Below are 12,270 nucleotides of genomic sequence, written 5' to 3' on the forward strand. Positions count from 1 at the left end.
TTTTCCTTTGGCCTTAGCAAAAGCAATTGTTTATTTACTAGCAGATAGTATCTTACTAGCATGTCCTATTAGGCATTTTATTTTTTTAAGAGAGGGAATGAGAGAGAGTGGGGGGGGGGTGGTACGCAGAGAGAGGGAGAAAAAGAAAATCTTTTTTTAAAAGATTTTATTTATTCACTTTAGAGACAGAGTGCTCACAAGTAGGGGGAGGCACAGAGGGCGAGGGACAAGGAGACTCCCATGCTGAGCACAGAGCCTGACACTGGACTCGATCCCAGGACCCTGAGATCATGACCTGAACCGAAACCAAGAGTCAGACGTTTAACCAATTGAGCCAACCAGGGGCCCCTATTAGGCATTTTATAGTCATTATCCCATATCCTACAACCATGCTGTAAAAATTCATGTGCCCATTTTACGGGTGAAAACAATTTAAGGGATCTAGTAAGCGGCTAAGCCGGGATAAGAACCCAGCTCTGTCCGATGCCAGAATTAGAGCTGCTTCCCTGGTACAGCATGAGGTTCTTCTCCGGTGATAACGCAGACCTTCTGGATTGCCCCACCAACACAGTGGCACCCAGCAGGTATCTAAACCTGCAGCTTTTCATGGTCAGGAGCAAGTCATCTGGGTTTTATGTATTTATTTCTGGCAAAATGAAGTATTCCGTTTCTTCAGAAGGAAGACTGTTTTTTGGTCCTCAACTTATTAAAAAAAAAAAAGACATTTTGCTGATTTCACCTTAAACAAATCCAAAGCATGTGGATTCATTTTCTCTGCATGTGCAGGCAGCTTTTACATACATCACAAGTGGGCAAAATGAGTTTGGGAATCTGTCAAGCAGAGAACAACCGAGAGAACCAGCCACAAGGCTAAACGTAGCTTGGTCTTTTGTCAGATGTGAGCATTAGCTGTTACGTTTCCTCAGGCAGGAAACTGTGCCTGGCTCATGGCTGGCTCTGTCAATGAAAACCTGCATTTGCGTCCTGAGTATAAATTTGCATACATGGCTTATTCTAACTTCTATTAGCTTAACATATCCTTACTTCAAAAATGGGGTTGGGGTGTCTGTGTGGCTCAGTGGGTTGAGCCTCCAACTCTTGATTTCAGCTCAGGTCATGATCTTAGGGTCGTGAGATCGAGCCCTGTGTCGGGCTCTGCAGTCAGCAGAGAGTCTGCTTGAGTCTCTCCCTGTGCCCCTCCTCCTGTCCTGCTCACTCACTCTCTCAAAAAAAAGGTGGGGGGCGGACTATTATGGCTTTTGGTAGTGTGGAACCTAGCTTGTGCTGGATTTCCCCTCTCTCTTACCCAAATTCTTAATCTATGGATGGCCCCTGGTGCACCTACCTCCTCAAGGTGAGCACAGTTGAGGGATGAAGGCTCGCACATGGGCAATGAGAGCATTTTGGAGCATGTTTTCTCACTCCTGGGCGAGTGTCACCTCTCCAACCTGGTTGACTCAGAGAGAAGCCTCCCCAGAGGGGACCAGAGACCCACAATGCTGCCGGCGCATCCTTCCATTTCCGTCAGCAGCAAACGCCCCTCTGGCTCTCTGAGCTTCAAAGAATCGCACTCTTAATGGACATTTATGAAATAATAATGACCACAGTAACATCTAAAAACATGGCAGGAATAGAGACCACTCAGAACTTAACATGAGATTGCTCTGGACCGACTGAGGACACAGTTTCTCTTTATTAAATCGTCTGTGAACCACTTAAACGGAGATGCTCATGGAATGGAATGATCTAATTACAACAGTGTGGGAGCTGCATCCAGAGGAAGAGCACACAGCCAGGAAAGAGCAGATAACACAGGTAGTTTACAAAGGATCTGGTAATACAGTTCCGTGTGGTTTTCCTTCTTATAATGACATACCTTTTTCTTCAAATAAATACACCTGAATCACATAGAATAATAATAAAAAAGATACAATAGCCTTATAAGTGAAAAGGAAACCGATATACCTCTAAAGACATCAGGTTGAGAATGGTCAATGCATAACCAAAATGCCTCAGGATGGCGTTCCCATCCGAGAACCAGCACACGTTTCCCGTTATACATATGTACCCTGTACAGAGTCCAAGAATAGTTAAACAGCTGCAAAATCCTGATTTTTGTGTGGGCAATGGCAGCTAAGTGGTACTGTGTAAGACATTTGTAAGAGCTGATTGTGTATTAAGTTTGACGACTCCTCAGTATAATTTTAAACTTACATACGCCGAACATAATATTATACGTATTTAAAGATCAAGTTATTTCCTCTGTCTTTAGCGGCATTTTTTTTCCTTCCCTCGAATTTTCATTATAGCTAGTTACTTTCCTAGGAAAAATTCATTATGTTGAAGTGTTAAAGAGAAGCAAATCCAATTTGAATCCTATGTTTAAACATGAAAAGCATCTGCCATCACTGAACAAAATATCCCCCCATCACCTTTGTAAAGTGACTATTAACCTAAGTAGATGTTAAAATGCTCTTTTCCCTACCCTCCAAGGCCAGTCTCGTCCCCCCTGCAAGGCAGCCCAACTAGACTCGTGCCTCTTAGTTCTCATATATGTGCAGGACTACAATTTAAATGCAAATAACCCCGCGCCTCATTATCTGAGTTCATGCAGACAGTATAGTTGTGACTCTGCCTGTGAAAATTAAGGGAGGTTCATCTGTATTCGAACACACGCATTACTCAGAGTAGATTCAAAAGAGCAATTCATCACTGCTTTCAAATTAAACACTGGAGTTGCAGAGTGCCTAGGTTACGGAGGAATGCCTCCCTTTTTGCTACAGAGGGATGCTTTTCTACAAAGACAATGAGATAGGAACTTCTCTTACTGCAGCTCTTCAGTTAGTTCCCAGTGACACTAGGTAATGGAAATAGAAGACTTCCTTTAATATGAACACAGCTAGTTGAGTGGAAAAGATACATTTATGGTAATGCTAAGTGCAGTTGGAGGACAATGTATATGCATCCAAATACCACTGACAGGAAAATGACCACGTCAGCCTAAAATGCAAGAAAATTATTCACAATGATTAACCAAACTGAGATCACTCCAGGAGATTTTTTTTTTTTTTAATTTTTTATTTTCTGCAAAATCATCTTTTAAATATAAGGTTATTTTAAAATAATTCTTTGGTTAAAGTATAATTCAAATAAAAGGTAGAAACTCCTCCAAGCCATTCACTACAGGGTGAAAAATACCCCCCTCTTTCAGCCATCAGATGGCCATTTAATCAGCCATTCAGATTCTATGAATCTAAATGTAATGGAAAACACTGTATTCTAACTCCACACTGGGGCAAAGCAATAAGCTCCTAGCTACCGATGCAGTGATGGAGAAGAGAGCCTGGGAAAGTGAGACCCCCAGCTTGTGCATTAAAATGTGCCAATTATTCCAGTCTACAAGGAATAGACATGGCATGTTAAAATCACCGAAACCAAAGTCCTACCTATGAATAATACTGGGGCATTAGCGGATTGATGTGGCCCACTTGGACCAGCAGCAAACTGTTTCAGAGTTTCAATCCCAGACCAAATCCTTTAGTTAATTTCATCTCCGGTTCAGACAACTTTTTACATAAAAAAAAAAAAAAATTTTCCCTCTGCAAGAAACATTTGGTTCTTCTTATCTTGATGTCCGTCCTTCCTTCCTTCCTTCCTGCCCGCTCTTCCCTGCCCCCAACATTTGTTCTTAATAAGCATCAGCCTCAGACCAAAAAGAACCAAGCTGAGGTTCAGGTTGTGATGTCAACCTAGAATTTTTGGATGAAAACAAAATCATGTAATACACGTGCATTCCTTTTATTACACAGAGATTCAACATGATTTTCAAAGAATTTCTCCGTTGGAGTCTTAGTTTTTTAAATAAGAATAAGTGAAAAGAGAATGTGAATTCAGGTCATTCAGGCCACTTTGATAAACAATCTGGATAATGAAAGCAGAGGAATAAACTCCTTAATTCAGGGTTTTTCACCTAAATTATTCAGGAAATGATTTCAGATCTCTGCCTCCTGCTCACACAGATGACAGCCTAAGGCTCTGTCCATATTGTGCTAAGGACAATGGATTGTTGCCCAGCTAAACTGGCCTCTCGGTCATCATAGGACCAAGATAGCTGGGAGGGAGGGAGAGGATAACCTATCCTGAACTCTGTTCTGTTCAGGTACAGACACCGCCCAGAACACACTGCTGTAGTTTTCAAGGAAGTCAGATGTAAGGTGTTCACGCATTATTCCGAACATTGGAAGCCCATGAAAATTTGTGGAGAATCTAATAAACATTACAGATCTGATTAAACAGATTCATTTCATTACAGATAGAAGAACGAACAGCAGTGACATTGCATCAGCAGTAATGTGATTTTTCTCTTAGACTCTTTTAATGGGAATATTTCCCCCATTTTTAAGGTTAAAACATTTCTATTACTCAGTGGTATCAGCACAGAGTGTTTTTATACCCAGCAGCTGGATCAATGTTTGTGCGATGCTAGAAGAAATCAAGTTCGTTTCTTAAGATCTAAAATTCATGACATATCTAAGTGGCCTAAAAAAGCCCCCCAACTGTAATCCTCCTGCTGATTAACATACATAGCCAGCATCCTTTTACTTCCTCTTCTTTTTAGGAATCCTCAAATTCCAGTTTCAAATAGGAGCATAGAATTATCTATTTTGATATACCGGGTTTTATATGTATTATTCAGTGCTGCAACGTATATTGATTTGTTTTATACTGTTTCTTTACATGTCTGGGATCTCAGTTGCACACATAGTCTACATAGTGAACTACACCGCACCAGACCATTGTCTGCTGCCCACAGTCAGCTAGTCACAAAATTAAATACGCGTCGATAACTGATGTTTAGTTTGATTGTCATTTATTTTTCTTTTAAATAAACTCCCTCTGAATTCAGGAAGCAGGTGTGATGAGAAACCACAGGACGTGGCTCTCCCACCTTTTCTTAAGTAGCCCTACCTACATATTTTAAGTTATAGAAAAACAAATAAAAAAAATGACAGCACAAACAGCAATCGTGACTGTCATCCTTTAAATTAGTTCCCTGACTTCTTTATACATCCCTGGTATAATTGATGCATTGGTGGGTGATCTGCCATGAGTGACAGGTACTGTAAGTGTACAATGACCTGACCCTTGGTATGGTTTGTAAAGACATCCATATTGCACAGGAATGAGCTTCTTGTGGACTCAAATAATGGATTGAACACACATGCCTTCAAATTGTCAACATCCTTAACCAGTTACCACAGTCTAGACTCTAGGGGCAAAGACAAGCAAATCATGGTGATTTGGAAGTGCTGTAACACGGATAATTCCAGGTCACTTTATATTTTGCAAATTCTTTGCTTCCCACAGTTGAATACATTTTTCTCCCTCCTGAGTATCTAAAAGTGCTTGCTCTCCCCATTGCACAGACAGAAGCAAGGGGGAGGGGCCGTAGCAGAAAGCTGTAGCGAGCTGTTCTAGAGAAAATGTGGCAGTAGGTACCAGGGTAGATGGGGGTCGTCAAGCGGGTGTCTTGAGCCAGCAGCACGGGGGTGTGGGTCATATTGAGGGTAGAATCTGATGTGTAATAAGAACAACTCTCTGCAGGGGCACGTTTTCTAATGACCTTAAAAGAATTCCTCAGCTTGGCTTTGCCTAACTGGAACATGGGAGTTAAAAAGAAAATCCCATCCCCAAACTGGCAGCTCGGTGTGTCTCTCCAGCTGGATTCTGGACATAACTCCCTCCCCTTGCATTCCTCCTCAGAGCAGGCTGACCGCTCCCTTTAGGAGCATTCCGACTCCTTAGCCGTGTACAGAAGGAAGGAAGAACACATCCTCTGCTGTAGCAGGTGCCTTGATTTAGGAAGACAATTCTCGAAAGCCTTATTAGCTAGGTAAGCATCCAGAGAGAATGAATTTTATCCCGGAATCAAGTCTTTTTCTCATTCCCACAGTCTCGTCATCAGAGCTTTCAAGCATGAAAGGAAATCTGCTAAATTGTTCTGAGCTGTCCGCTTAGAAGGTGGTGCGGACTTTGCCACTGTTTCTAAACACACAGAAAGACACTTCTCCCAAAGGCTTTCTAGAGCCTTTTCTTCTCGTTCACTGGTATGGTTTATTCTTGTAGCAAGGTCTCTCTCCAGTTAAAGCCCCCAGTTGGTCCATGGGTGAGAGGAAGGATAGGTGGGTCTGTCAGCTGCCATATTCCAGTTTCTCCTAGTTCTTCACAGGAACAAAACCCCAAGTATGGAATCTGAAGTCAGAGTAGTAAAGGAAGGGGAAATAGAAAACAGAGGTTTAATGCTTTTGCTTTGACCTACACATAAAGATCTTCAGGTGGCCCTTGGGAATCAGGAAGAGTCACAGGAATTGATAGGGGCTTTGTAGACCCTGCATCTCTTCCAAAAATCAATAAAGAAAAATGAAATGGATAAAAGTGACAAACTAGAGGGAAGGGTATTTACATTGCAAGGGGATTCATCAGAAAGATTCATTAAATGGTGAGCTCCCCTGGTGTAATTAAGTAATTGTTTCTAGACTGCTGCGTAATAGTGTGGGAGGAAAGAGGACAATCACACAGAAAGCTAAGGTGCTCAGAGTTAATTCCTAATTGTGAATCAAGCTAAAATTGCAGCTCAGACATTTCAGAAATTATATTTGGACCATGGGAGAGATTACGCTATTTTTAAAAATATTTCACCCAGTTTTGTCTTGTCATTTTTTTTTCCTTCTTGGCATGGGTATCTGTAATATTCAAAGCTGAAGCTGTAGCCTTCCTAATGTCAGGAGCCATGGCATCTCATCTCTAAACGTATTTTTGTGCATGGGACCATAGCTGCAGTTATAAACAAGACAAAAATCTCTGCCCTCAAGCAGCTTACAGAGTAATGGGTAGACACAGATGCATAAGTAAACTTAAAAAAAAAAAAGAGAAAAGCACTGCAATTGAGTTTGAATCAGGTTCTCTGGGGGCAGATACAGGAAGCATGTAAGTCAGCCTGGAGGGAAGTGTGTGGGAGGGCAGCTGATGGGAAAGCCTCTTTCACGGGCATGAGAAGGAAGAATCCAGATGTGTGGGTCATTCTCATGGGTTTTGTCTCATGGCCTTGTTCCTGGTTTGCCTTGCAGCCCGATCGTCTTAAATCACTGCTTCCTTTGGCCTACCACCCAGGCCCTCTCTTCTAGCTGAGCTGTCAGATGCTCTGTTTGGGTCCACTCACCCCCCTTCATCCAATCCATGGCCCCTCAGGGAAATCCAGACAATTTGCTTAGACTTCTTAGCTACTTCCTAAATTTGCGCTCTCAGAAGCTAAAACTCGCTCAAACGCATCTTTTGTCTCTTACACAAGGCCTAATAAAGCACCTTACACAGAGCACCGCTCAGTACATCTTGGCTGAGTGAATCAATACATGCATCTTTCCAGCTCACAGGGAACACAGGCTTCAAACACCTTAGCCATCAGCCAGTCAGGGAACTGTTGTAAAACTGTTTGGCACAGGCCTCTGAGATATAGGTATGAATTACCTTTCGGACCATTTGTACAAAGTCCTTGGAGTTCTGAGGGGACAGTCCCTGAAGTTGGCAAGTACACGCTTCCAGGGAAGATGCATGAGCCACAATCAGGATGTTATTTCCTGAGGGAAGAAAAGCAAGGACTGGGAAAACCATTTCTTTTCTTTCTTTCTTTCTTTTTTAAGATTTATTTATTTATTTGAGAGAGAGAGAGAGTGGAGAGGGGCAGAGGGAGAGAGTCTTCAGATTCCCCACTGAGTGTGGAGCCCAACGTGGGACTCTTAACAGACTGAGCCACCCAGGCACCCCTGGGAAGACCATTTCTATAAAGACCTATATAAACTTTGTAAATACTGGAGGTCAAATGTTCCAGGGAGGGACAGACATTCTCAAGAATGAGACAATTTGGCCAAACAATATTTTGAAATGCTTTGTATTGTTAAGGCAGCCTAATATCATTAAAAAAACCCTTTTAATCTTAAAATAATTATAGATGCATAGGAGGTTATAATTATATATATAATATGTAAATATATACAATGTGTAAAATTATATATCATATATGTATGACATATTGTGTAATACGTATATACACAAACATATAGATACACATTGTGTGTGTATATAGTTTAGCAGATAGTATATATACACATATGCACACCAGGGACGTCCCACATACCAGGCATCCAGCCTCCTCCAGTGGGAATATCTTGCCTAGCTATGGTACCCTAGCAAAATCAGGAAATGGGTGCTGGTGTAATCCACAGTTTACTTAGATTCCACCAGGTTTCTCTATCACCTGTGTGACTCTTTGTAAACACCACAATCAAGACACAAAACTATTCTATGTCTACAGCGCTCTCTGCTACTTCTTCTAATATAGTTTTCAATGTTGCCACTGTAGAACTGGGAGCACTTGATACTTTTTGGTTGATAGCCTATGCTGATGAGTATCTTTACAATGGGGAGCACAGGAGTAGTAAATGAAATGAGTGGTTTCTCAATGTTAACTGAGAGGTGGCAATGAACTACAATACTGCTGACCAGGGCTCTCCACTGTTAACGTTTGGGTGTGTATAATTCTAGTTTTTGCTTTATGAAGATAACTTAAAAAGCAGTAGAAATGTGCATATACTTTTGTAATCCCTTTTTTCTCTAAAAATTGATAGTGAATAGTCTTATGTTTCATTAAATATTTGAGTTCAGTGTTTATCAAATTGAGTAACAGACTTGAGTCTTCCAGAACACTGCTCTTGGTTAATGGGAGCAGTGACAGTGGGTTGGTGAAGGTGTGCTTTGTGTGGGTGTCCTCGCTCCTGGATCAAATCAGAGGCAAAAACAGTGTTATGCTAAAAAACTTCTGGAAATTGTAACAGGGAACTTCCTTCACAGAGTGCAAGATAAATAGCTGTTATGTAGAATTCTAAATGATTTCATGTAGTAACTAAGTCTGGATTATATCCCCATGGCATATCTACCGTTTTAGGTACTCGAGAGAATATTACAAACTTAACACGAAAGTATCTATAAGAAAGTTGGGAATTACTTCTCTCTCTTACTAAGCAAGTCTGCTAAAGCAAGTTGAAACATCTTGAACAGCTTATAGACCATGATGGAGGAATGACCACATATTTAAATATAGAGTCCAAAATGATATCACCTACCTTTACCTTTACACTCACTTATTATTTCTTTTGTCACTTGGAAACTTCTACTAATGTAAGTGTCATAGGATTCTGAAACCACTAATTTGCTGACTGGAATGTGAGGTCTGTAAAAGAAAAGATGAACAAAGGCAATGAAAACATTTTGATCCCAAGACAAAGCAATAGATAGGATTTTTTTAAATTTTTTATTCTTATGTTAATCCCCATACATTACATCATTAGTTTTAGATGTGGTGTTCCATGATTCATTGTTTGTGCATAACACCCAGTGCTCCATGCAGAATGTGCCCTCTTTAATACCCATCACCAGGCTAGCCCATCCTCCCACCCCCCTCCCCTCTAGAGCCCTGTTTGTTTTTCAGAGTCCATCGTCTCTCATGGTTCGTCTACCCCTCCGATTTCCCCCGCTTCATTCTTCCCCTCCCGCTACCTTCTTCTTCTTCTTTTTTTTTTCTTAACATATATTGCATTATTTGTTTCAGAGGTACAGATCTGAGATTCAACAGTCTTGCACAATTCACAGCGCTTACCAGAGCACATACCCTCCCCAGTGTCTATCACCCAGTCACCCCATCCCTCCCACCCCACCCTCCACTCCAGCAACCCTCCGTTTGTTTCCTGCGATTAAGAATTCCTCATATCAGTGAGATCATATGATACATGTCTTTCTCTGTTTGACTTATTTCACTCAACATAATACCCTCCAGTTCCATCCACGTCGTTGCAAATGGCAAGATCTCTTTCCTTTTGATGGCTGCATAATATTCCATTGTATATATATATATATATATATATATATACCACTTCTCCTTTTCCATTCATCTGTCAATGGACATCTTGGCTCCTTCCACAGTTTGGCTATTGTGGACATTGCTGCTATAAACATCGGGGTGCACGTACCCCTTCGGATCCCTACTTTTCTTTTTTTTTTTAAAGATTTATTTATTTGAGAGAGTGAGAATGAGAGAGAGAGAGAGCATATGAGAGGGAGGAGGGTCAGAGGGAGAAGCAGACTCCCTGCTGAGCAGGAAGCCTGATGTGGGACTTGATCCCGGGACTCCAGGATCATGACCTGAGCCGAAGGCAGTCGCTTAACCAACTGAGCCACCCAGGCGCCCCCGGATCCCTACTTTTCTATCTTTGGGGTAAATACCCAGTAGTGCAATTGCTGGATCGTATGGTAGCTCTATTTTCAACTTTTTGAGGAACCTCCATACAGTTTTCCAGAGTGGCTGCACCAGCTTGCATTCCCACCAACAAGGTAGGAGGGTTCCCCTTTCTCTGCATCCCCGCCAACATCTGTCATTTCCTGACTTGTTAATTTTAGCCATTCTGACTGGTGTGAGGTGGTATATCATTGAGGTCTTGATTTGGATTTCCCTGATGCCGAGCGATATTGAGCACTTTTTCATATCTGTTGGCCATTTGGATGTCTTCTTTGGAAAAATGTCTGTTCACGTCTTCTGCCCATTTCTTGATTGGATTCTTTGTTCTTTGGGTGTTGAGTTTGATGAGTTCTTTATAGATTTTGGATACTAGCCCTTTATCTGATATGTCATTTGTAAATATCTTCTCCCATTCTGTCGGTTGTCTTTTGGTTTTGTTGACTGTTTCCTTTGCTTTGCAAAAGCTTTTTATCTTGATGAAGTCCCAATAGTTCATTTTTGCCCTTGCTTCCCTTGCCTTTGGCGATGTTTCTAGGAAGAAGTTGCTGCGGCTGAGGTCAAAGAGGTTGCTGCCTGTGTTCTCCTTTAGGATTTTGATGGACTCCTGTCTCACATTGAGGTCTTTCAACCATTTGGAGTCTATTTTTGTGTGTGGTGTAAGGAAATGGTCCAGTTTCATTCTTCTGCATGTGGCTATCCAATTTTCCCAACACCATTTGTTGAAGAGACTGTCTTTGTTCCATTGGACATTCTTTCCTGCTTTGTCAAAGATGAGTTGACCATAGAGTTGAGGGTCCATTTCTGGGCTCTCTATTCTGTTCCATTGATCTATGTGTCTGTTTTTGTGCCAGTACCATGCGGTCTTGGTGATGACAGCTTTGTAATAGAGCTGGAAGTCCGGAATTGTGATGCCGCCGGCTTTGCTTTTCTTTTCTTTTTCAACATTCCTCTGGCTATGCGGGGTCTTTTCTGGTTCCATACAAATTTTAGGATGATTTGTTCCATTTCTTTGAAAAAAGTGGATGGTATTTTGATGGGGATTGCATTGAATGTGTAGATTGCTCTAGGTAGCATTGGCATCTTCACAATATTTGTTCTTCCAATCCATGAGCATGGAAGGTTTTTCCATTTCTTTGTGTCTTGCTCAATTTCTTTCTTGAGTATTTTATAGTTTTCTGAGTACAGATCCTTTGTCTCTTTGGTTAGATTTATTCCTAGGTATCTTATGGTTTTGGGTGCAATTGTAAATGGGATTGACTCCTTAATTTCTCTTTCTTCTGTCTTGTTGTTGGTGTATAGGAATGCCACTGACTTCTGTGCATTGATTTTATATCCTGCCACTTTACTGAATTCCTATATGAGTTCTAGCAGTTTTGGGGTGGAGTCTTTTGGGTTTTCCACATAAAGTATCATATCATCTGCAAAGAGTGAGAGTTTGAATTCTTCTTTGCCAATTTGGATGCCTTTGATTTCTTTTTGTTGTCTGATTGCTGTGGCTAGGACTTCCAATACTATGTTGAATAGCAGTGGTGATAGTGGACATCCCTGCCGCGTTCCTGACCTTAGGGGGAAAGCTCTGTTTTTCCCCATTGAGAATGATATTCGCTGTAGGTTTTTCATAGATGGCTTTTATGATATTGAGGTATATACCCTCTATCCCTATACTCTGAAGAGTTTTGATCAAGAAAGGATGCTGTACTTTGTCAAAAGCTTTTTCTGCATCTATTGAGAGGATCATATGATTCTTATTCTTTCTTTTGTTAATGTATTGTATCACATTGATTGATTTGCGGATGTTGAACCAACCTTGCAGCCCAGGGATAAATCCCACTTGGTCGTGGTGAATAATCCTTTTAATGTACTGTTGGATCCTATTGGCTAGTATTTTGGTGAGAATTTTTGCATCCATGTTCATCAGGGATATG

The 12,270-nt window shown here is 41.2% G+C and overlaps 1 protein-coding gene across 5 annotated transcripts in view; it reads right to left on the reverse strand.

Annotated features, from left to right (window-relative positions):
- Positions 1 to 1,676: 1,676 nt before the first annotated feature.
- Positions 1,677 to 12,270, reverse strand: part of UBASH3B (ubiquitin associated and SH3 domain containing B) — a 149,101-nt gene continuing 138,507 nt past the window's right edge. For 4 of the 5 annotated variants that reach the window (XM_045894814.3, XM_045894816.3, XM_064577315.1 and 1 more), the window contains 3 exons: positions 9,177 to 9,283; positions 7,525 to 7,634; positions 1,677 to 6,252 (listed from right to left, as the gene is read on the reverse strand). In XM_045894814.3, the coding sequence (XP_045750770.1) occupies positions 6,115 to 6,252; positions 7,525 to 7,634; positions 9,177 to 9,283 (355 nt within the window). In that variant the 3' untranslated portion in view covers positions 1,677 to 6,114. The remainder of the gene's footprint in view (positions 6,253 to 7,524; positions 7,635 to 9,176; positions 9,284 to 12,270) is intronic. The other variant, XM_064577314.1, reaches the window with a different exon arrangement.

The sequence above is a fragment of the Mirounga angustirostris genome, unplaced genomic scaffold, assembly GCF_029215605.1.
Source record: "Mirounga angustirostris isolate CCGP_5_RB_7025 unplaced genomic scaffold, mMirAng1.0.hap1 SCAF_13, whole genome shotgun sequence".
In the NCBI taxonomy this organism is placed as follows: domain Eukaryota; kingdom Metazoa; phylum Chordata; class Mammalia; order Carnivora; family Phocidae; genus Mirounga; species Mirounga angustirostris.